The sequence below is a fragment of the Notolabrus celidotus genome, chromosome 1, assembly GCF_009762535.1.
Source record: "Notolabrus celidotus isolate fNotCel1 chromosome 1, fNotCel1.pri, whole genome shotgun sequence".
Classification (NCBI taxonomy): domain Eukaryota; kingdom Metazoa; phylum Chordata; class Actinopteri; order Labriformes; family Labridae; genus Notolabrus; species Notolabrus celidotus.
Window position 1 is genome coordinate 10,185,865 of NC_048272.1, and position 24,619 is coordinate 10,210,483.

At 38.2% G+C, this 24,619-nt stretch overlaps 4 protein-coding genes across 4 annotated transcripts; 1 reads left to right on the plus strand and 3 right to left on the minus strand.

Moving 5' to 3' along the window:
- Window positions 1-198: 198 nt before the first annotated feature.
- On the minus strand, window positions 199-5,574 carry zmynd10 (zinc finger, MYND-type containing 10). Its single transcript, XM_034678709.1, has 12 exons — window positions 5,363-5,574; window positions 4,322-4,430; window positions 3,961-4,077; window positions 3,822-3,875; window positions 3,545-3,697; window positions 3,352-3,440; window positions 2,833-2,927; window positions 2,582-2,754; window positions 2,092-2,217; window positions 1,885-2,006; window positions 1,670-1,795; window positions 199-596 (listed from the first exon to the last, which is right to left on the minus strand). The coding sequence occupies exons 1-12, from the start codon at window positions 5,449-5,451 to the stop codon at window positions 497-499; spliced, it is 1,353 nt and encodes a 450-aa protein (XP_034534600.1). The 5' UTR covers window positions 5,452-5,574; the 3' UTR covers window positions 199-496.
- A 1,165-nt stretch (window positions 5,575-6,739) lies between these two features.
- nprl2 (NPR2 like, GATOR1 complex subunit) lies at window positions 6,740-11,362 on the minus strand. The gene is made up of 11 exons (XM_034682045.1): window positions 10,904-11,362; window positions 10,216-10,307; window positions 9,921-10,089; window positions 9,705-9,813; window positions 8,666-8,802; window positions 8,289-8,386; window positions 8,023-8,059; window positions 7,577-7,670; window positions 7,373-7,490; window positions 7,126-7,268; window positions 6,740-7,041 (listed from the first exon to the last, which is right to left on the minus strand). Exons 1-11 carry the CDS (start codon window positions 10,979-10,981, stop codon window positions 6,974-6,976), a joined length of 1,143 nt encoding a protein of 380 aa, XP_034537936.1. The 5' UTR covers window positions 10,982-11,362; the 3' UTR covers window positions 6,740-6,973.
- Window positions 11,363-11,748: 386 nt separating this feature from the next.
- hemk1 (HemK methyltransferase family member 1) lies at window positions 11,749-20,399 on the plus strand. The gene is given in 14 exon segments (XM_034682058.1): window positions 11,749-12,090; window positions 13,275-13,448; window positions 13,554-13,602; window positions 13,605-13,644; window positions 13,724-13,817; window positions 13,907-14,040; window positions 16,454-16,522; window positions 16,618-16,640; window positions 16,643-16,666; window positions 16,747-16,772; window positions 16,774-16,853; window positions 18,832-18,927; window positions 19,224-19,334; window positions 19,608-20,399. Coding segments are annotated over 14 exon segments (1,047 nt in total). The 5' UTR covers window positions 11,749-12,027; the 3' UTR covers window positions 19,672-20,399.
- cish (cytokine inducible SH2-containing protein) lies at window positions 20,312-23,089 on the minus strand. The gene is given in 5 exon segments (XM_034682068.1): window positions 20,312-21,197; window positions 21,200-21,268; window positions 21,483-21,646; window positions 22,293-22,423; window positions 22,709-23,089. Coding segments are annotated over 4 exon segments (678 nt in total). The 5' UTR covers window positions 22,313-22,423; window positions 22,709-23,089; the 3' UTR covers window positions 20,312-20,772.
- Between the last annotated feature and the right edge of the window lie 1,530 nt (window positions 23,090-24,619).

Sequence of the window (24,619 nt, forward strand, 5' to 3'; positions counted from 1 at the left end):
AACACTCATGGGAGGGTAAAGTCTAAACATAACTAAAAGAAATATTAACCTAGAAGAGGAACCACAAAACCCTAACAGAGCTTTTAACTGGATTTGCATATATAAGTGACTGAATTTACACAGTGTAGGTTTTCCACTGGCTGTTCTCATCTGAAAATACCTGTGCCTTTTTTTCTTATTGTATTCTGTACAAGCCAAGAAGACAAGGAAGTTTTTATTTACAGGCACAGTGTGATATGAAAAAAACAACTCATAATAGAGAAGAAGCTGGAAATACAACCCCCCCCCCCCCCCCCCCCAAAAGAAACTTGTTTTACTAAAACAGTGTGCCAAAATATGCTCACAGGAACAAACGTGACAGTCAAACAACACTGTGAAACAGGAACTTAAGTTTTGCAGTGTCTAAAGGAAAATTATTTCCTGTTCAAATTGTTTAGGAATAAAAAATGTTCATGTTCCTTGAGCAGATCTGTTCTCTTTCCATGTCTTGTGTCCCTTAGCTGTTGATTTTTAGGTCTCTCTGGATCTTCTCTGTGGCCTCAACCATAAGCTGGCATGCTTTCTTGTGTTTGGGCCAGTGCTTCACCTGACATTCTCTGAAAAATAAGAACAAGTTGAAGATGAGATTTTACATCAGCCGAAAAGAAAAAAAAAAGTTTTAGAAAAAAGAAGTTCATTCAAAGGTACAGTGTGTAGAAATGGGACTATTTAGCAATATCTAGAGGTCAGATTCTAGACCAAAATGCTCCATAGACCACCCCTCCTGTAAGTGAAGTGACAGTGGCCTTTGAGCACAAGAAGCTCTTCAATGCATGATAAGTATGATCCTCATTTATTGAGTGTTTACTGTTAAAAATGTCCATCAATACAAATTCTGTTACACACAACGACTACTGTACTTTCTTCTTCTACATCTTTCAACTGGTGCATTTCATACGGCCAGTTACTAGAAACAATACGTGTATGTGAATAGTTCTGTCAGTTCTGTGCTACAGTGCAAACATGGTGGTGCAAGATGGCAGCCATGCGCCTATGTACCTATAAGCAGCTCATTTTAAGTTACCAAAAACTAAATATTTTTTATACTCAGGTGATTATACACTCATTTAAACATAGCTAGGAATTTTATATTCTATTTCTAGCAAATCTGTTCTTCTAAATCCTACAAACCGTACCTTCAACTAATCATCATTACAGAAAGGTAGATCGGTTTTCATTTCATTTCAGATAACGAAACATCTATCATGTCCACAAAGTATAAGGCAGTCTGTCTTAACATTAGTCTGTCAATCCACTCATCCATCCAACTGTCCTAATATTTGCTGAGGTAGCCCTGCAAATCTTTATCAAGAGCCATATCCTCCTTGGGCTACTTAAGATACTTAACATCTCAAGTGTGACCTTGTTCTGTCCTTGTATCTCCTGGTTGGGACGCGAGGCTTGTCACTGAGATCCCCAACCAGTTCTTCTGGCTCATTTCAAACTGATCCAGCAGTGTTTCAACTCAAAGCTCCATCTTGATGTCTGAGTTTCTCTATCCCATGAGCCAGGAAACCCTTTTTCTGTCGCGTATATTTACATTCCTTTAGTGTTTACCCAAGTAAAGATCCTTCTTTTCTACAAAAGAAAGCAAGAATTGTATTTCTCCCTTATATCTGTGATGTGGTACCTGCGGCAGTACCACTCTTCCTGACATTTAGAGCATCTCTTTGTAGCTTCTGTCCCACAGGAACCACACTTTGGCTTCTCAGGGAGTAAACTCTCCATCACATCCAAGTTGTACGTCTGGGCCAACCTAGAAAAAACAGTATTTGAGTCAATATGAGACATTACATCAGATATCTCTATACCTCTAGTCCTCAGGCCGATGTTTTTCTTCAGTACCTCTGTGCCTGTAACCTCAGGTCACTTTCAGATGGGCTGAACGTCTCTTTGACCTGATATTTTGCTATGGCCTTACACTTCCCAGAATTCTCTCGTACAATGCTGTTCCACATCTCTGGGATCTGTACACAAATCAGAGCAGATGATAAACAGTGTTTGTGTTTAAAGTGTTAAAGGATGTGTATGCATGTGTATGTAGGTGTGTACCTGTTCTAAAACAAGCTCCTTTTTTGGTGGGTGGGGGTCTGTAACAGCAAGATGAGCCAGGTAACGCTGCAGCTCCACCAGGTTTGGCAGCTGATCGATCAACACCTCTGTCAGGAAACCTCTTAGCTGTGGCACAAAAACAATAAACTTATAAATAATAGTGTAGCAGCATGAATAACAAAATCAGATTTCATATGAATTCGGATTTCTGAGTCAAGCAGACAGTTGGTGTACGAAAAAAATGATAACAGGAGGATGAAAACATTCTCTGGTTATTTAATTAATGCCACAGGAAGAGGATGAGAAAGCATATAATAGGAGGAAACATCTTAGTCAAAACAACCCTTGGAAACTGAATCTGTGTTTTAAGCACTTGAAGGACAATGATCTGGCACTCTCGCATTTCCTACGTATAAGTTTACAGATAATACACAGCAGACACTAACAGAATGATAACTCACTGAGCTTCAACTCTTTCTTCTCAGTTTACCTTTAGAAGCTGGTTCTTGTTAAAGCTGTTAAAGTCATACTTCCTTTGGCAGTCTTCCTTCAGCAGCAGATTGTAAAGTGAAATCCAAACCTGACCATCAAGTTTAGTCATCTTCAAAAGGTCCTCAGGAGGAATCTTCTGCCATTTTCCATTTATGTACTTTTCCACCACGCCTAAAGGAAAAGTTGCACATTATATCCTAATATTTAAGGACCCACTTAGGAAGCAAGAGGTGTGAGTGTTAGCCGTACCTTCTCTGCAGCGACTCCAGGGACAGCAGTCAAGCAGCTGAACTAATACACACGGCATGTTATGAGTGCACAACATGCGATTAATGACACTGATGCTGAAAAAAGAAAACATATTGTCGTCATATTAGCCATGAAACAACTGGTAAACAAATACATGGTTTATTAGAAGTAAAGTGATCTGCAACAATTCTGATGATCCATATATCATCCATTTTGAGGCATTCACATTATCTAAATTGTGTGAAAATATATTTTTTAATATATATATCAATTTGAAATCAATACCTATTTAGTTCTGAACAGCTGGTCTGACAGAACAACTACTTGGAAGTTGATTGCCTCAGCTCTGAGATATGTAATAAACATTTTTCATAACTGTTCCTTATTTGAGCTAAAGCTGCACAATCATAATCCAAAGTAACTAAAAGCAGTTGTTTAGCTAGAGTGGAAACCCCTGAGCAAGTTTGAGATAATTCCCAAAAATCTCTCCTGTGTGTTACCGTCCAATGTCTTTCTTACCTGTCAGTGTGATCAGTGATGTAGCGCAGCACAGACATGGCCTTCAGGGAGATTTCAAACTCCAGAGCAGCACTCTGGGACTGTAACTCCTTCACCAAAGTCAAAGACAGATTTTTTTAATAAAGCAAAGTAAGTTAAAAATGTCATCTATGATGGTAAACAATAAAAAAACAAGAATCTGAGCCACTTGTACCTCTATTGAAGACATAACTGCTGTCCCTGATAGCTTGTGTTTGCCATGAGATGTTTTGCCCTCCTGAGTCGCTTTGCATGCGAGCAAGGTGAGTTTGCGATGGCAGTAATCCACCAAGTCAAGAACAGAGTCATCAGCAGCCTCACAAGAATCCTACAAAAGACACAAGATTCCTTCAACATTTCACATTAAGCTAATCCTCCCAGCTGCATGAGTGCATATTTGAACACTTATGACATGCAGCTGGTTCATTTTAACTGTCTATGCACTTACTGACCTTATGAAACATTATCGTTTCAAGCAGGTTTATGATCGTAGCCTCATGGTGGAGCTAAGAATGAGATATTCAAGAAGGTATAAAATCAGTGATGAGCGCTGCAGGCCGATCATAATTCATCATCTTGTTTTGCACTCACCACCATGTAAAGATGAAATGTGTTCTTCGGATTAAAGTCCTTCAGCTGACATAAGATAGGAAAAACTTTGTGCTTCCACACTTCAACAAGGATCATTTCATGGACCAGAACAGGTATCTAGAGAGGGGAGGAAACAACTTGAGATAAAAGACTGTTTAATGTGTACATAGTACTATCATGTGTGTCAGTAACAGAGGCATTTAAAGATGACCATGTTAACCATGTCTGTCTTGTGTTGTTGATTGTGTTTACTCACTCACTGTGAAACAAATAAATTCCTACAGGAACAAATAAAGTAACCTGCCCTAACCTAACTTAGAGCACGGTTCATGTACAATCATTTGTAACAGGCAGCAGTCACCTTTCCATGTGACACCAGGAACTCCTTGACAAACTCGTTGTGCATGGCAGAAGCATGCAGTATTGCCTGCATGTTAAGTTTTTCGATGTACTCGTGTTGTTTGAACCACCTGTCAACACACAGAGACAGATAAATCATGACACAGCACTACTTTTCCTTTCTCTGGGTTTTCTGTGACTTGTCTGTTTGCTGTCCTTGGAGTTCAAACTACTGAGAAGATGCTAATTCAGTTCAGATTCAACTCAAAACACTAACTTTTATTTATTCACTCACTTACTTACTTTACAGTCTGATAACCCAAAACTTGACACGTATAATTGTTTACTTTCTTTTACCTTACTCTTTGAATTTGACTGCCTTTTTGATACAAGTGGCTGTGATTGGCTTCTTGATATAACTATAAAATGTTCACCCTGTTTCTCACTCTGCCCAAATATACAAAAAGTCACTGTCCAACCTGGGAAAGCGTGTTGAGCTACGTAACATTTGTTTCATTCCAGATAAACATTTCAAACTAAGTTGTCTGTGCTTGGAGTAACTTAGTTTCTGTTTTTATTCCATGGTATAGTTTTTAGATATTTTGAGAAATGGTTTATAGATAAACAGAATGTACCTGAATGTACTCCTATGTATTCTTGATTGCATTTATGTATTTTGAAAATACAACAGTTTTAGATTTTTTCTAAAGTACTTTGAATACTTAAGTATTTTTAAAAGCAAGTACTTCAGTACTTTAACTCAAGTAATAATTTGACAGAGCAACTTTCACTTGTGTTGGAGTAATATTCAACCTAAAGGAACTACACTTTGACTTAAGTAATGAAGACTTGTACTTTGTCCACCACAGCACTTATTGTGCTGTTCCAGTATGGTTAATTGGAGACAATGTACCATAAGAGACAAAAAAAAGAATGTCGTTCACTGTGATAATCCCTAAATGAATGAGAAGTTGACCGGAGACAGTGAGGTGATTTTTAAACCCATTTTTTTCCTGCAAATTACTGTTTCATGCTAATGCTGTAGCTAACAACTTCATCTTACCTCGTAGAGCCAACTTCTTTCAGAGAGAAAGTCTCCAGACTTTGAACGAACCCCTCTGCTTCGGCAGGGAAGATGACCGACGCCTCCATGATTTTTTTTTTGCTCAACACACTCTTAATTAAATATAAATTCCCTTAAAGCGTGTTCTTCAGTTGAATTGCTTCGAAGTTTACTTGTGTAAGTGATACCGTACAGTGGTTGCCATAGTTACTGCAAACCAAGCGCAATATAAAGTGCAGTACCTCCCTGCCGCCAGGAGGAGGCGCTGCGTCCCCAAGGAAAAACATGAGGAAGAGACAACAGTCAACAGTACAGCTCAAAACAAAAAACAAAAAAAACATTACTTGCAAAAACAAAAACAAAAAAAGCAGAACTATTAACCCTCCTGTTACCCTCAAATTTACTCAAATCTTTTATCCTTTGGGTAATTTAAAAAAAAAATCAAACATATTCTAAGCATAGACATAATTTAAAGCATTTAGAAGGACTTTATTTGTAAAAAAAATAACATTAAACTGCTGCAAGTTTGTCATGCTCTCGTCGGCCCTGCCTCGTTTCTGTTATCAAAACGCATGACACGGGACACATAATTAAATGTCTTTAGAGATATGGTGGCTGGAAATATTATATCTCAATCTGAAGGTTGAGGGAGGCTGTATGTCATAGTGACCTCAATATCATCCAGAACAACCAAAACAAATGTGTAAAATGTTGAAATTTCTTATGTTTTACAGCTTAAACAGCCTGGGGTCAAATTGACCCCAAGGAACATCACTGAATAATTTTTTTTCACAGGAAATTGGAACACATCAACATTTTAATTTTATGTTTTCCCAGTTGTCCCCATTAAATTAGGAAAAGTCATGAAATATGAAGCCAAAAATATGATGTTAATCATTAAGGGGGTCCAATTGACCCAAAGGGTAAAAGGAGGGTTAACAGTAAAATTGACTAACAGTGACTTTTTGATGTGTAGGTTGCATGTTATGTTTGAAAGTACTGCTAGGTTGTTCCAAATATAAGATTATTAAAGTGGAAAACCATATCATTTTTACATAAAACATTGATTTGCAAAGCCACTGTAGCTGTCAAATAGATGCAGCTGTGCAAAGAAAATGATTTTAGTCTAAGAAATTAATTAATACTACCCATTACTAAAAAAAAAACATTTGAACAACAAATGCTAAAAATGCTCATTTGGAAATCCAATATTCTTTTCAATCTTAGAAAATTAAATGCACATGCTTGATCCTTTGCTTTTATCTGACGCTTACTTTGGGGGAGCTATAAAATTACATCAATGCAAAGTATACAAAGTATTTTTGAAGTTTAAGTTTGACTTTTAATTTAAAAACTGTAATGTAATACACTCTGTCACCATGTTGTATAATCTCTTTTATTAATTAAATTTCCTTTGTACAATATTACTAAACTTCAACTCCCTCACTTGACCTAAAGAGAAATGTCATAATGAGGAGGAGATTTTCAAAAAATCTAACAGAAAAATTAGAAAATACTGCTTCTGTTTCCAGTGTTATACTTCATTGTGAAGGCATCTTTGGTTGAGGCATCTCTGTTTTTTTTCAGTCTGATTGCTCAGTTCATGTCATGTCACTTCCAGCACACCACTATGTTAGGATCATTTTCCAAACGTTCATCCAGCTCCGCGTAACTCATCCCTGTGAAGACAATTTAAACTGAGTTACTCTTAAGTAACCTGTTAGATGTTTACTGATAACAGAGAGTGATCTTGAAAAACCTGCCTGTTTTACAGCAGATCTCGTCATAACTGTGACAGCCGGTGTACAGTCTGGGCGGCCTACTACGCTCATCTCGGATCACTTTCACAGGATATTTCTGCAGCCGTCGAATCAGACTCTTCATCAGTCCAAATTGGATCAGCCTCCTGAAGGACAACACATAAGTCACATAAAAGTAAATGTCACCGTGACCTGACTTCTCAAGAGCTTCTAAGACTTCTCAGGAAGCGATAAGGTGATTGATGCTCACCTCTCATCAACCCTCTGTAGTTGCTGAGAGTAGCGGGCACAAAGGTCTCGGACTGTGGTTCCTGGACTCAGACCGCAGTACAGCTGGAACACATCCCTAAGACTGGCACGCTTCTGACCTGACACCCAATAAAACAATAAATTAATAACCCAAAGTGCAGGAAAAAAACAACGCCTGCGTTCAAGAAAGGTGACCTTAATTTACCCTGCTTAGTGACATAACTGAGGCACTCTTCCTGGATAGACTTGTCGTCTATGAGGTTCTGGACTTTGGGGGTAGTGCAGTATACATTTGAATACTGGAGAGAGGAAAAAAGACATGCTGATCAACATACAAAAAAGAGCCTCCAATGGTTATGACAGAGAAATAAGGTCACTGCAAAAAATAGTAATTGTAAAACTTTTTATAGTTACGTTTTTGTAACGTAGTTATTACATTCTGAGAATTACAGTGGGATATTAAAAACAATATTTTTCACAGATTATGACTTATTTTCCAAAATATATTAGAATATTTCTCTCATAGAATTAAAGCTGTAAAATATTTTGCTTTAGATAACTTGAATTTTGACTAGAAATTCCTGTGGCCCTAATATTCCATCACAAACAGAAGTTGAATAATAGGATAAGTTTAGTATTTTGTGGTTGTACCTGGTATATCGACACCAAAGTCACAATCTCGTAGTACCTGTGAAGAAAAAGAAAGATATGCAAATCTCTTATATTGTTTCCTTTCAAAATAAAAGCCTCATAATGCTTAAGTGCGACACATCAACTGAGTCACAACTGAGTGTTTCATCCTGACATAATGGTGTAGATAAACATACAATGATACTGGCATGATGGCCTGCTGTAAACAGAACACAAAGGATTAGGGTGTTTGGACACACATCAGCCTGTGCTGGTGTTGTACTCACAGTAGATTCTGCACTGCAATGCGAACAAGATTGAGCTCAACATCTGCTTCAGCAGAGATCTTTTGAATGTGTCTGAATCCATCGATATAGGGCAGGATCTGCAATGAGCAAAAGACAAGAAAATAAAAGAATATTATTGGTAGCTTTGGAGCTAAATTCTATGACTCATTCATTTATTAAAGAAATCATAAATCCCTGTACCACAAAAACTTCACCTCCTTTCATGAAATGCTGGCTGTGGTCCGAGAGTTTATACAAACTTTATGCAAAGCTGACAGAAAGCAAGCCTTCAATCTTTCTCTCTGTGCTATTTATGGATTTATAGTTTTGGCACATGTCTTATCGAAATGCTCAAGTGTATCAGCCCCAAGGCCTACCTGCTGAGTTGTAAGATCCCACTGAGACTTGGTGAAATGTTCTTTGCACTGTGTGAAGACAGGTACGTCATACTCCTGTACTATCGGGGGGTCCTTTCTGAGCTGGATCAGCTTTAAGTGGATGGTATTTGATTCATCTGGACACAACAGAAGAACACAAAAAGAAACAAAATCAGAAAAAAAATCTTAGAAATTTGGTTGCAAGTTTATCTATGTTTGGTTTTCCAATGCAAAACCATGAAGTCTCTGACTCAAAACCTTTCCCTGTTGGAAAAAACTCAGTCAGAAGTTATGACACAGCTGAACACAAACCAAATCCTTTGCTCATAATGTTTATGTTTACACCTTGAAAGGGTCATTATGACCTTAATTGTATCATTAAATCTGATCAGTTTTTGATACCACGACTTGAACATAATAAAGATTATGTGGCAGCGTCATTATCGGTACATTGCTTACATTGTACATATATGTTATTTGTTAAATTATCAGTTTCTTCTGAGGGCAGCTGCATTTCATCCAGCCTTGTAACCAGTTAGTCTCTTTCATTAAACTTCTCTTCTGGATTAAATTGTTTATTGTTTCCACAACCCCATCTTTATGCCATGTCCTCTGAGAGCACACTTAAAGCTTTCCCAGACATTGTGTTGGTCAGGTGAATTTTCCTTAAATTCAAAAATACCCCATGATAACTTCTTTAGTGTTTTCAATTAACTTACCAGCCTGCAACAATGATTGATTGAACTTCAGGTATACACAACCCTGAGGATATTTAGCTGTAGCGAACTGAATTGTTACCATAGTATGATCAGATCATACGTGACCAGCTATTATACATTTTATTACTTTTTTTATTTTATTAAAAGAAGAAATTGGAGTTTTAAGGATTCTTTGAATGACTACAATTACAACTAAACTGACAAAGATACTTAACCAATCAAGTAAACTCTAACTAAAATTTGAACAAGAGGCTGTTTGTTCAGTGACTTTAAGTACTATTGAAACTTTATCTTAAAAAACATTTAAAACAAAAAAGTACCTATAGGCAGGGTGCAGGCTCCTGTGGCATTAAGATCTTCTAACAAGGTAGACATAATAGGCATCAGTTTTTGCTTGCTCTCCTCATTGGATATGAAGCCGCTCTCCAGCTGCAATACAACCACAAAAAAAAAAAAATATTATCTCTAAATATTATGTCACTGAAAAATGTGCAAATATGTGCAAAATACAGATCTGCAGAAGCATTATTCTCTACCTCCAGAGTGGTGAGGTATCCAGACAGCTTCTTCACAATCGGCTCAAGAGCACACGTGTTGGTCTGGGCATCACACACCAGGCCAAGGTTAAACAGGAGGGCATTTCTGCTGTACTTCTTATGTTCGATACACACAGGACACCCAATCAACTTCTTCCCCATGGCAGTGCTGAAAGAGACATCAAGAGCACAGAAAAGAGGCTGATACAAAACACAAGTAACGTACTACTTTGAGATCTCAAGGAACAAACTAATAAAAGAAGAGAAACTGAAAGAAATGTGTTTGACTACATACACTGTTATTAGCTTGTTTTGCAGCTCTGGCTTGGTGATGATATAAACTTGAACTGTGTCAAAGAGCTCCCGTGAAATGTATTCTTCTGGGACCTATTGGGAGAAAGAGCAGAAGACAATAAGTGTGAAAATCTATCCAAAAGAATAAAACATATAACAAATAAACCTGTTTAACTTTAAAAAAATGTAATACTATAAATACAGTCCAATACAACAACACAGCCTGTTCCAGGACTGTTGCGTATATTTCAGGATTATAAGGATTATAAGAATCTGACTAATTAAAACTATAGACTGTATAAAGCTTAAAACACTTTGTGAAGTCTCTACATTAAATGCATTTCAGATACTTAATATGATCCAAGACTACACCTTTCCTCAACTGACCTCATTTCCCACTCATTTATCTCCTACACATGGACAAATCTCAGGAAGATTTAGGGCAAAACCTTTTAGTAAATACGTGTTTCCCTAAGGTCAAAAATGAAGAAGAAAAAAATCTATTGCAAGTTATCATCTACTTCAAGTCTCTGGCTCGTATTTAGATTAATCATTCAGTACAGGTAGATTCTATGGTAATTTATATGATAATTTGGTGACTTGTTGTACATATTCTCATTCTATATTAAAAAAAGTCACTATATATATCTAAGTATCTAAGTCTATGCACAAAAATACTGACCACTTACCTGATATGTTATTTTTGGACCCAGGGTGGGGTGAAACTCACTGAAAAAGATACACTCTATACGGTTTGACATGCCCATCACAGACCTGCTTGCCGGGGCAACTTTCCCTCCGTAAATTTAGCAAAAACCCTGAAAAAAAAAACCTTCACCAATCCCTTTCAGCTATAAATTACAATCTACTGTATGCCTCCACTGTTGATTAGCTCCTTCAGCTAGCTGTCATCTTCCAGTTTTAACGCTGAAACACCGGCTCATTACGATTTCAGAAATGTGTTTAACAGGTCCAACTTTTAGACTACGTCCAAGTAAATGTGGTGTCCCTATATCAAAATAAATGCTGTCAGAACTCATTTAAAAAAATCAAATAACTCTCCAATACTCGTTGCATTCAGGCAGCAGACATGGGAACAACAATATTGATGCGTTCAAGGGTACCTCGTAACTAAAAAACACATAAACAGAAGTCGTGAATGTTACCTAGGAAGTTGAGTATATGTTACTAACAAATATAGTAATAGAACATTCTGTGGTGTTAAAATGTTTCTTTGACGAACTTTTAAGATCCCTCCATTGTTTGATGGAGTGGAAAAGTTGTCTTTCGAGTAGTCTTATGTGAAGAAACAAGCTTATCTTGTTAAGATAAAAATGTATAAGTTGAAGTTGCATGTGTCAATACTGAAATCAACTAGCCAACAGTATGTACATTGTCTAGGCTATCTCAGTGTCAAAAATACACCGAGCTGTCAGTGCTTAATTCGCTTTTTTCTAGGGCTCATACCGTGATATTTTATTTATCCGACAGTACTTAAAGGCAACACTGCTCACCAGGGTCAGTGCTGCGCAGTATGTATGCGACGCACGAGACGTTTCGCAGAGGACGTCGGCAGCAGCGCCATGTGCAGGAAGTACTATCAATAATGTGTACCATCCATAGACTGTATGGTACCATCGTGCTAACCGATCACATATCATGTTGTTGTAGTGTACACATAGGGCATAAACTAGGGTATAGAAAGTGTACTTGTAGGACAGCTGGATACCAGTGAGATGCAGCGAGAGAAAACGACGACTACACGAGCTGTATATGTGAGAAAGAGTTCAGTAGAGGACTGTTTACATCAGTCATGTGGACGAGATCACTGAGTGCAGGATACAGATGCTTTGGATGCAACGGTTTTGGAATAAAGGTAACTTATGCTAAACTAAAAGTCACATACATCGGTAGTGTATGAAATTAAGGACCACCTCTGGTGTCTCTGTAAGTTCTGTATCAAATTCGTAGTTTGGCATTGCACTTTATTATAGTTTCTAATCAAGATTGAGATTTGATTTCACATTAAGGGACAGAATGAAGTCCATGAAGTCTCTGACACAAAACTTTTCCCTGTGGAAAAAAAAACTCAATTCGAAGTTATGACACAGCTGAACACAAACCAAACCCTTTGCTCACAATGATTATGTTTGCACCTTGAAAGAGTCATTATGACCTTAATTGTATCATTAAATCTGATCAGTTTTTGATACCACGACTTGAACATAATAAAGATTATGTGGCAGGATCATTATCGGTACATAGATTAGATTGTACATACAGTATTGTTATTTGTTAAATTATCAGTTTCTTCTGAGGGCAGCTGCATTTCATCCAGCCTTGTATCCAGTTAGTCTCTTTCATTAAACTCCTCTTCTGGATCAAATTGTTTATTGTTTCCACAACCCATCTTTACGCCATGTCCTCTGAGAGCACACTTAAAGCTTTCCCAGACATTGTGTTGGTCAGGTGAATTTTCCTTAAATTCAAAAATACCCCATGATAACTTCTTTAGTGTTTTCAATTAACTTACCAGCCAGCAAAAAATATTGATTGAACTTCAGGTATTCACAGCCCTGAGGATATTTAGCTGTGCTGAATCGACCATGGGGAAATTATCACTAACATACACTATACCACCAAGTATATATTTTGCCACTATTCATAGATCTGGGATCACTATAAATCAACACCAGAGTCTCATTTAAGACATTCAGTTATATTTGTATCATCTCACTATTTAAAAAACCAAGTATCATTTGAAAAATGTATTGCTTAAATTTGCTTACAAACAACAAAAAAATGGTAAAGAGATAACGTCTTACGCAAGGGAAGTGAGAGCTGGTGAATCATGAGACATTTATCTTCAGTGTAATCTGTCAGTGGTGTCTGAGGTATGAGCTAAAATGGAACATTTCAGATTTACTTCTCAAAGACGATGATGATGGGGATTCCCACTGGGAGAAAATGTAGAGGCGTTCTAAAATCTATAGCTAGAGTGCGCGCTAATTTTAGGGTTCCATTTTTATTCATTAACTCAATTTATTAAAATGCATCCAGGGAATTTTGGGCTCCCATGCAGTGCGAAGATGCAGCACTCCAGCCTTACCTACAGGCAGGATTACTGCACTCCAGGCAGCAGACTTATGGAGGAAGCACTTTGAAGAAATGGGTGTGACAGAGCCTGACCACTCAAGCAATTACATCATTGCTTATCTGCTTGGGGCTAAAACTGTGAGTTAAATCTGTGAAGTCTGTTCTTTGCCTGACATAATGTCTGAATACTCTTCCTCACATTAACCGTCCACTCCTCTTCTTACATGAACTATTTTTATCCAGATTGAAAGTCTAGAGCGGGGGAAGTTAACAGAGTTTCTCAGCCAAGAAAAATGGGGCAGATGTGGAAGCTCTGCACCAGACGCCTGTCTAGGTATAAGGTTTCCTCTATTAACATGTACTCACACAATGTTTGTTTATTGAAAACTCATAAGTTATTGTTTTTGTCGCAGTATGCCTGTGCAGTATGTCATTGAGGAGTGGGACTTTAGAGATCTGACACTGAAGATGAGACCTCCCGTCTTCATACCAAGACCTGAAACTGAGGTTGAAGAAAATCAGACCATGTATCCAATTTACAGATGAACCCAAGAATCTGTCTCATATAACCAGAGCGGTGTTGTCTGTTGATGCAGGAGCTGGTTGAACTTGTGCTCACTGACTTGAAGAAGAAGTCTGGGAGAGGAGTGGGTGATGATGCAGCACTAACATGTTTGGAGGTGGGATGCGGCTCTGGTGCCATTTCTCTTAGTCTGCTGAAGAGTCTGCCCAGGTGAGTGTTTGAATAATGGCTTTTCATTTGTTCCCCCCACTAGCTGTCACATTGACTCAGGCTGAAGAATGCCAACAACAAATGATGGGTGTATTACTATTAGCGTTGGCTTACATGTAATCTCAAGAGGATAAATGCCTGTCGACTTTATTGTTCACTGAATTTTTCCAAGGCACCAACATTTTCACTAATACAGTCCATTCAAAGAGATGATCTGATGCCAAAACTAGCATGAAAGTTTATGGTAACATATTTTTACTAGTATTGCATTTGTGGTTTTCAGGGAAATGTCTCAACAACTCTCAATGGACTGCATTGAAATGTAGTGCAGACGTTTATGTTCCTTCTACTATACAATTAAATAAATCTAGTGATCCCGTGGCATCTCATCTTGAATCCACTTGAGGCTGGCTGCAGAAACACCGGAAACCACATACTGTAGAAATGAATGGGAAAAAGACGATCTTTGCAGCATTAATAAACATGTTTACGGCCTGGTTCAAAAAATGGCTTGGCCCTATTTAGCTAATCTCTCTATAGGCACACACTGTACGGGGGGTTAATTTTTTTCTAACGCGATGGTTCAGAAGATATTAAGATTACGAGATTTTGCCCAAATAAGGACTGACTGACTTGACTCCCGGACGGGAACACATAGCTGTTGGCTAGGAGGCTCAAACTCCGCCTCTTTACTTCACACTCTGCCTGGGTGAGTTCAGCATTTCCAATATGGCTGTCGCCGTCAATTGGCTTCAAAACAGCGTTCAGGAACAAATGGGTGATGTCACGGATACTACGTCCATTATTTTTACAGTCTATGATCGGACCTATATCGGTCCCTTGTCACCGACATCCGATCTAGCTTTTGAGCCAGAGAGAGCCGATATCCGATACCAGGATCGGATCGGTGCATCCCTACAAATTAGTGCTGCATTTCTGGAACATTATTGAGATGTTGTCCTTTTAGCTCTCTGTACTGTTCATCCTTGTTAAAAATGGGGCTTGTTGTCCACAATCAACTTCCGTGATTACTGTTCACCATATTCACATGATGGCCATGACACTTATAAGTGGGAACGTCAAATTATCTTGTAAGATCCATTGTGTTCGTGGGTTGAAGTGATTCAAATGTTTGGAGTCAGACAAATCATGCTTGACAGCTGAGTAGCAATAAACAGTTAAAATCCAGTAATAGCAGACAACATATCAAGTTAAAACAATATGTGCTAAACAGTAAGCTTACATTAAAGCAACATATTTACTCAAAAGTTTGCTAACATTAGACAACAGCTAATTTTGGCACTCTGCCACATTTGAGCTAACATTATGTAAGCCAGGAAGTAGCTGAAGGCAATATTATCATTTGAGTGTTTTATATAATATAATGATGCATAACGAATTTTCCTTAAACTACCAAGAGGGACCAGTGCAAGCTTATGTTTGTATCATACAATTTCCCCACATTTCATGCTGTACTGAGACATTTGATGTATCAGTTATGTGTCATTTAGCTGATTCAGGAAATGAAATTTTAGGGAGCTCACTAACCCACATTAAGTCAAGGTATTTTTCTTGCTTTTGGAAACATTGAACAATTGCCTTTTTATGCTCTGATCAAAATGAATGTGTAAATTGTCATATGATCTTTTTATTTCTTGCAGGACATGCATTTGACTTATTTTTAGTCTTTTATATACTCTTGTGATGATATGGACCTATGGGTCTGAAATAAAGTATATCTAGCTATATGGATACCAAAGTAGAGTTGTACTTTAAATTCTTTTGATTGTATTGTTACCCAGAGAAGCTTATATCAGACAGCAAATAGGTTATCAAGTATTTATTACCACGAATATGGCTCCATGACACTCAAGATATATTTCTTTTTCAGTTTTCGATCAGTCAAACAGTGAAGTGACAATAACTTTAAGTTTATCTGTGTTGGTACCAGTCACAAAGTGGTGCAAAGCAAACACAACAATAAAAAGACACTTGAGAGTGATGATCCATGCTAAAAGGAAATGTGCAACCATTAGAATATTGTGGTTTATGGTAATCAAGTAAGGTACCAAAAGTACCAAGCATCCAGCTGGGCTAAGTTTCCAAATGTGATGTTCAACTTCCTGTCAATGTAATGTTAAAATACTTTCAGTATTTAGACTTGGTCAGACTATTAAAGTGTCTTTTAGCGGTAGAGTTGGCTGTTGTTATAGATGATGGTCATGTATCAAGTTTGACAGTTTAAAGGCTGGATGATTACTTCGTATAATTAAAGAAAAGCCAAAATGTTAATGATGAAATACAGTTGTTTGAATTTCCCTATCTCAGACAAATTCTTGATAATCGACAATGTCTTTTCTCCCAGAGAGCTGTAAACAGCATTTGAATACTGTGTTGTGTTTCTATTTCACCAGCTCAAAGCCATTGCTTTGGATCAAAGCCAGGAGGCCGTTGATTTAACAAGACAGAATGCGATTAGGTAATCTCAGAAGTATTAATGCTCTCATGAATTCTCTTCTGTTGTTGGAGGCATCAAGTAACGAATCATGTTTGATGAAACATTTTTTTGCACAGCTTGGGGCTTCAGGACAGATTAGAGGTCATCATATAGATGTACTGAAAGGTAAGTGAGCACAGTGCATTGTACTTATAATTGACACAACTACACATTTATGATAAAATTTTGTTTGTGTGTTTTTTAAGATGCTGAAGCTGTGCTGAGCCTCTGTAAACCCTGTGTCAGCTTTAGTCAGTAACCCTCCATACCTGTTCTCAGAAGATATGATGACACTGCATCCCGAAATATACAGGTGACTCATCTCGTCGTTAGTAGTTAGTATGTACACATGGTATAACAATTCTTAATAAACTACTGTGAACATAATAGTAAACTATCATGCACTTTAACAACTAGGTAGTGATCAGAAGTATCAAGTGATGCTTTTCTTTTACTTTTAAGCAGTGTATGAACCAGAGATACAAATCAGAGGAAAATAACCTTGAATAATACCTAAAAACAGTTACATATGATATTGTGAATACAAGGTAAAATCTAGAACAAAACTTGTGCTACTTTAAATTTTAAGCACTTGTATTCCTAGTATTATGTAACGTTTTTGTAGGAGGGAAAAGTAGAGCACACTCACTTAAGGGACAGCTAGTGTATTTAATTTTTTAGCACTGACGTAAGAGTGCATCATTCGTATAAACATTTAATGAAAGAAGGGTAATGAAATGAAAAGTTACTAATCGGCACTTATTAAATATTCAAGTTTAAGTAATCATGAAGTGCTTTTGGAACATTCATTCACATGTGGACTCAAATGTGGACTCAAATGTGATAAGACAGTTCATCCTAAGTATTATAATATTTATCACAGCCACTTCAGAAAGTATTTTAAATTATTATTTAAATAATTAGTGTATTATATATATTATATTATATTATATTATATTATATTATATTATATTTATTATATTATATTATATTATATTAATAGTAGTAGTAGTAGATGGACTGTGTAATGAAGCGCTTTCTCTAGTCCTCTGACAGCTCGAAGCCATTTTACATTGCATGTCACATTCGCACTACATTCATACACTGATGCCAGAGGCCACTATGAAAAGCGCCCATCAGTATTAAGTAATCCCATTCACACACTGCTGGCACAGCCACCAGGGGCAGTTTGGGTAGTGGTAGACAGCTAGACCTGGGATTGAACCCCTGACTTTCTGACTGAGAGACAACCAACTCTACCACTGAGCCACAGTGGTATAACAAAATGATATGGCTACTTCTCTGCACTGTCCTGCCTATTGCATTAAAAAGCTAAAAGTAAGGGAAAATTTGGTTTTAGGTTTTCGGCTCACTGGGTTATCTGTGTGATGGATGTGATTATGTCAACCAATCAATCGTACACCGTAAAAATTAGGCAATAAGAGAGGACACAGAATCCACAACAAAGTGTGTTGTTTCAACTTTTGCCTGCTTTTTGCCAAAAAAGAAACAGCCATGTCTTGATCAATACATCTAGAAGAATGTCCAATTCATAATGGACAGCTGATAATAGGATTATCAAGTTTACACTTTTTGATGTAACCTTTTAAGTATTTTACTAGCAGAAAAGTCATAGATTTTTCCATAGTCAGGAGCTGCTAAGTTAATTTAGCAGGCAAACTGTTTGCAACCCATACTTTGATTAAGCTACTACCTCATTGATGTTATATGACAAATAAATACCAAGATATTATTCAATCAATGTTAAGATATTTCCAAAGCAGGAAACAGTTACAGTGTGAAAGCAAAATCTTATTCATTAGCTACCGACAGATACAATTAGCTCTCCTGCTTCAGCTGTGAGTAGGTAACTGTGTATTTGTGTGACTTCAAATTTAACTTCTATTTTTCTTTTAATTTGAGTTTTCTATAGCACTAGGGAATGAATATGCTAAAAGAGATGCAGATGACACAGTGTCTGTTCTTAATTATATTTTTTGATTAGATCTTTATTTTAGATTTGTAGCATTGTTGAAGTGTTAAAGTGCGTCAAACCATTTCGCTGTTGAAGTATTACTTGTTAAAGGGGGTTCGAAAAAGGTTTAGGTGTTTTAAAATCCATGCCCAATAAAAACAGACATACTAATTGAATATTACTGTTAAATCATAGACCTGGAAATGCATAAAAAATGCATCAGTGCATTGGGATTTCTTTAAAAAGTACTTTTGTAATTATGTAACATCAAATGGATTTATGTATTGTTATGAATTATGAATACCTGTCTGTCCAGGTTTGAAGACCACGCTGCTTTGGATGGAGGTGAAGATGGCCTAAAAGTGATCAAACAGATTTTGACCCTTGCTCCACATATTCTATCAAATCATGGGTAAGAACCCCTCAGCTCCACACAAGCACACATATACACTTACACACACCACACACACAGACACCTGGGTTTAATTCCTATCGGCGGCAGCGGCGGCAGCTTGTCATAGGAACAGCATGTTCTCAAAAACACGGTATCATGTTTCCTTTTTAATGAGTTATGGTTTAAAAGACTTGAAGTGAAAACAGTTCCAGACATGAGCCACTGCTCTCACCTCAAAATTACCTCTGATAATCCTGTCCTGCTGACAATAACATTTTTTATCTATTCTGTGTTCTTTTTCTTGTGAATAACAGGCGTGTTTACTTGGAGGTAGATCCCAGACACCCCCTGCTTATTCAGCAGTGGTTGAAGGCGAATGTGGAAGAGATGCATTATGTGGAGACGCAGCAGGACATCAGTGGCAGGTCTGTGAAGAGAACCTCTTTGTCTGTGTTTGACCATTGCTTTGTCACTATTTAGCCTGCTGTGATTCGATATTACAATTACAACAATGCGGATCTGCAAAACACAGCACAGTCTGTTTGACTGAAAAAACTACACTAATAAATCTGAATTATCTTTAGTCAGAAAATAAAGCTGCATACACCCTGAATTCTTAATCTCTCACAGTGCAATTTGAGATTTGAAGTCAATCGCACTGTTATTTTATATAAATTATATTTTTGTGTGTTTCTTAGGCCACGATTCTGCATCCTTCAGAAAGACAAGTCAAACAAGGACCACAAGCTTGATCTGGATTGAGAAACTGAGATCCTATTACGCTGGCTTTAGCCCAGGTTGCCACGGCCTTAGCTCCCCTACCCCCCCTGAGCCGCTGAGCATGCACTCGCACTGATTCTCTCACTCAAAAGTCCCAATTTGCGGAAGCTGAAATGATTTACACATCAGTACTGCACTTTTAATCCGCTAACATTTGTGATCACATCCTGCCACATGATAAAAAAAATCTGTGCGAGATGGCTAAAAAGCAGGCTCAAAGCTGAAGGTAATTACCGGGGCTTTTCTTAGAACCCTCCCTCCCGAATCTCTCCCTCCTCCTGGGAAGCACTCAGTAGTTCTGTGAATCCGCTGATGAACGGTCCTCCCTTCACTTGTCCACTCGCTGACTCAGATGTGGGCTGTGTATGCATTGTTGAGCAAAACACCACAATGTGGCCTTCAGTTCCTCACACAGTCTGGGTTTCTCATACACTTAAAGCTCAAAGGCCACAAATCTTTGTGTTTCAAAGGTGATTGAAGGCGCAAATATTTCGTAACAAAGTGTCACAAGAGCAGCCGTCATGTGCTGGTTAGTAATGATGATTATGACAGATTTTCTCTAAATCCTGTGAGTAATACTTCTATTTTAAACAATACAAAAGGAGGATAGAAGACACAAAAGTGAGACTCCAGTTGGTTATTTTAATAGAAAATGTACACATGTAAAAGGTAGAAAAAATGTCTTACTGAGAAAAATAAATGGTGTAAAACGTCTGTCTGAATGGAATCAGTGTACTTGTTAATAACAGGATGTACATCCCAAACTGATGAGGGTCAAATAGATATGGACAAATTCCACATTCAGCTTAAAGTAAGTGTAGATTACAGTACTGAGGTTTTCCTAAATGTAGTCTTCCTCTGGGGCTATTCGTCCCCCAGTCCTTGACCAATTTAGTCGGAAACCAGGCACAACAGTATTTACTGAATTTGTACATTTTTTCAGCGAAAAAACGTGACCCTGTGTCCAGTATTTCCATGACTGGCCTCCAATTGCTGGACCAGCAGAGTCACTCACAGGCACAACAGACCTGTGTGACAGTTTTTTCCTTAAAGTCAGTCAGAACAAAGGACTCAAGGGACCCCTCATACTTTGAAGGGATAGTCCTGTATGTAACGCAGCAGAGGCCTGGGGAGTGGTAGCTGTTCGTGGCAGTCAGTGTGTCTGTTGATGACAAGGCGGGTGAGGTGCTGTAATGATGGGAGACTCTGGGGCTTGTAAACAGCCCGCTTTAGTTTCAACACCACCGATGTATCCTGAATTGTCTGTTGGGAGGATTTAAAAGGAGCCTGCTCCTCTACCTTGCCCTCCTCTACTTTCCTCTGTGGTCCCATGTAGTGCTGCACCAGCCTGGGCACGTTGGGGAATGACGACAGGCTGGGGCGGGCCGGGGAGCTGGAGTCCAGAAGGAACTGGGCACCACTGTACTGGATCCGTATACTCGTGGGGCCTCGTGCAGTCCTGACTGAGAGGGTGAGCATGTACAGAGGATGGCTGCTGTCCCGTACCAAAAGGCTCCCTCGGAAGCCTCTTGAAGAGCAGCGTGGGCCTGAGATGCAGTAACAGCTCCCCAGTACCATCCTACACACACACAGATTCCTAAATATTAGTCACTCTAAAAAGCTGCAGCAGCATTTTCCACTTCCTTTTATATTGCTTCATTCTAACACACCAGTTAGTAATGAAACTGAATCTCTGAGAGCAAAGAACAAAATGTGCAAAACAATGCCTGAGACTGTTTGTGCCTTTAATTACTCTTAACTTCTAGGTTCAGTTGTCTTTTTTTGGACCGTACCTGAATTTTCCAGATAGCAGAAGTTGCTTGCGATTGCCCTGAGGTCCTTTGTGGGATCCCAGAGTGGAGGAGTGCTTTGAAGGCAAGGGGGGGAAGGTACCGTTCCTGCCCGCATGCCCCGCGGGGCTTCAGTGGACGGTGCAGCGGGCAGAGGAGCTCTGGGCCTGAGATGAGATGAGAAAATTGTTGAAATCACATGATATATATATATTTTTTAAATGCACACAGTAAAGCAAATACTGCTAGCATTGCTCTTCCATGTTAATGCTGGAAGCCAAATCATACATTATTTGTAGATCTATGGAGCTCATTTCGGAGCAATAAAATAAGAAGGGGATTCACTGTTCTCAACTGAATAGCCCTCCAACTGAAAGATCATCTTATTAATGATTTAATAACCACTTTTTAAAAATGTTATTTTGACTCAGTGTTGTATATTGTTATTTTTTGTGTGGTTAGTTTTGTTATTGATGGCAGTCTGGGCCAGGACACTCTTCCACATAACATTTTAATCTCCATCAGACTTTTCTTATTACACAGAGATTAAAACAAAACAGTACAGTATGTATGATTCCAACTATTACAAGTGTCTGAAAAATAGCTTTTTTGTTTTTATTACATGTTTATCAGGCATTTTCAAGACATAAGAAAAAACAGTTCTCATAGAATAGGCTGCATGTGTAATGTTAAACTTGTAACATGTGTAAGTTTAACTCTAGTCTAGATTATTAGTACTTATGAGGAAAGAATATTGTTTTTTAACAAAGACAAGGAAGGGGAAAACACAGAAACAAAGAAGTCATGACTCACCCTGGTACACACAGGATCATGCTATTCCTTGAATTCTGGTTAATCCAGTCAGTATTTCTTCTTCTTCTTCTTCTTCTTCTTCTTCTTCTTCTTCTTCTTCTTCTTCTTCTTCTTCAGAAGATAAGACAAAGCTGCGTGTGGACAAAAAGCATCCAGCCGAAAAGTAGATTTCAATCAGATCCGATGTGAATAAGTCTGAATATTATGATCGATATGCAGACAAGGAAGAGCTCCGCGTTTCCAAAACAGGGTTGGATGTTCCTGTACTTTTCTAAACGAACACTGTGTTAAAAACGCAAATAGTATAAAGCGAAGTAAACCTGTGTAACCAGCTGCGGATTTGGAGTGTGTTGTAGCCAGAGTGAGATCCAAATGTGTGAAGGACAGAGTGTAAAGGCTTGGCTTTTAAAATTTACCGTTTCCTAGAAGTCTATTCTGAGAACTCTTCACAGCACCGGCGGCTCTGACGTCACGCCGAACGCACCAACTCCGATTCCGCACCGACCGCTTCGTGACAGCTCGTCGCTCCTCCATCAGCATGCTTCAGTGTTTGTTTCTTTGACTTATTATTATTATCACAGTTCAATCTCATGATATGCGTTCACAGACATGTCGTGTTGGTCGACTGCTGTTCTCCTAGTTTCACACAACAGCTCGTGCCTTCGCTGAACCGACGCGCGCTCCCCAGAACCGCGCGGCAGCTTCTCCCTATCCGCTTTCCAGGAATAATTGCAGGGTTGACTCCGCCCTACCGGGCGGCCCCGACAGTACATTCATTCTGGGAATTCACCACCTCGACATTAAAGATAATAGGAATGCACACAGCCTGTTTCCAGTAATATAGATTCCCCTCGATCCATGGCGGAAAAACACACGGCGAGAGGTTTTCTCGGAGGTTTTAGTCGGAGTAGTTTCGCTCAACAAAACAAGTTGTTATCGTGACTACAAACTAAAACAAAATGCCACAGTAAGGTCAGAGTAAGTGACATTTTGCTTACGTTTGATGTTACTCTGACTATTGTATTGGATTATGGAGGATTTGTTGAACTGCGTGTTTCCTTAGTTTCGTCTAAAGATAGAAGGCCCTAGAAAGTAAATTGTATTTCTGCACACATAGGCTAACTCTCCTGACATTTAAAGGTGATCAACCCAGGAAATCACAACAGCTGAATATGTTGTCCTTTTGATGAGCAGACTCAAGATTATTTAAAGTTAGCGATCCTGCATTATCACCGTGCTGTTTGATAATCAGAAGAACATTATGTCCAGAGCTAAACTAACATTTAACCTTACAAACTGTGAGCAACAATCTGTCTCTCTCTCATACACACACGAGTTAGACTGCAAACAAAGAATCTCACAAAACTATTATTTCTTAACCACGGCCATGTCCGCAGGACATTATTGATCCCAAACTGAATCTCAAATTTTCCACGAAATTCAGTAGTGAGATTATTTTTCTTAGAAGTCTTGTGGACTGCATCTGTCCCCTCTGGATGTAGCTATTTTAACAACACATTACTTCTTTTAGTTCAGGGATAAAAGAAACAACACGTTTATTTTTGACTAGAATTTCCTGACTTTTATTCTGCACCCAAGCCTTTACGAGCACAAACTAAAACCTTGCTGTGTTAAAGAAATTGTCATTTTTTGGGTGGTTTTTGAATGCCATTGTTTTGATGTGGAGAGTTTCCTGGAATTGATTCCAGTCCTAGAGAGCATAATATGAGAAAAGACAGCTAAGCCAAGTTTAGAGCAGACTCCAGGGACATAAAATGTGATCCATCTGGATGTTCGATTGTGGTAACTGGAGAGAACAGTACAAGGAAGGCACAGAAGATACTAAGAATCGGAAGATGAAATACTGTCTGGATCTTCCAGGCCTCAGTAGGTGTACTTTCTTTTTATATACCTCCTAGAATTTCATGTTTTATAGTTACAAATTCAGAGGATCATTGTACTCACAGTGCATTAATCTTAATATGAAAAGGCCAGATAACATAACCAACTAATCATTTCATTTATGAAGTGCATTTCCCTTTAATACTTGCATGAAAAAGCAGGTGCTCTGTCTGATGTTTTTATAACCTCAGAGATTGATTGAAATGTCAAACACACACTGCTTGTGTGTGTTGTAATGTGGCCATTACAGCATTAAGATGAACTGACCGAACATCAGTCTTGCACTGTCAAGGTTAAAGTTTCTATCAGCTAGGTGAGGTGGGTAAAATACTGTGCTAGAGTACAATCTGAAATATGTTTTTTTTTCTTGTGCTATATACATTTAACCTTCCTCCCTATTCCGTTTAATTGTAGAGAAAATATAT

Bases quoted from the DNA above. Each gene is read 5' to 3' on its own strand.
- zmynd10 (XM_034678709.1), bottom strand. From the start codon at position 5,451: ATGGAGGCGTCGGTCATCTTCCCTGCCGAAGCAGAGGGGTTCGTTCAA. The intron at 4,431-5,362 runs GTAAGATGAAGT...GTGTGTTGACAG, and splicing joins AAAGAAGTTGGCTCTACGAG to GTGGTTCAAACAACACGAGT. The intron at 3,876-3,960 runs GTGAGTGCAAAA...TCTCATTCTTAG, and splicing joins CATTTCATCTTTACATGGTG to CTCCACCATGAGGCTACGAT.
- nprl2 (XM_034682045.1), bottom strand. From the start codon at position 10,981: ATGGGCATGTCAAACCGTATAGAGTGTATCTTTTTCAGTGAGTTTCAC. The intron at 8,803-9,704 runs GTACTTTTTTGT...TGTTGTGTCCAG, and splicing joins AGCCTGCACCCTGCCTATAG to ATGAATCAAATACCATCCAC. The intron at 7,042-7,125 runs GCAGGTTTTTCA...TTGTCTTCACAG, and splicing joins CGAGATCTGCTGTAAAACAG to GGATGAGTTACGCGGAGCTG.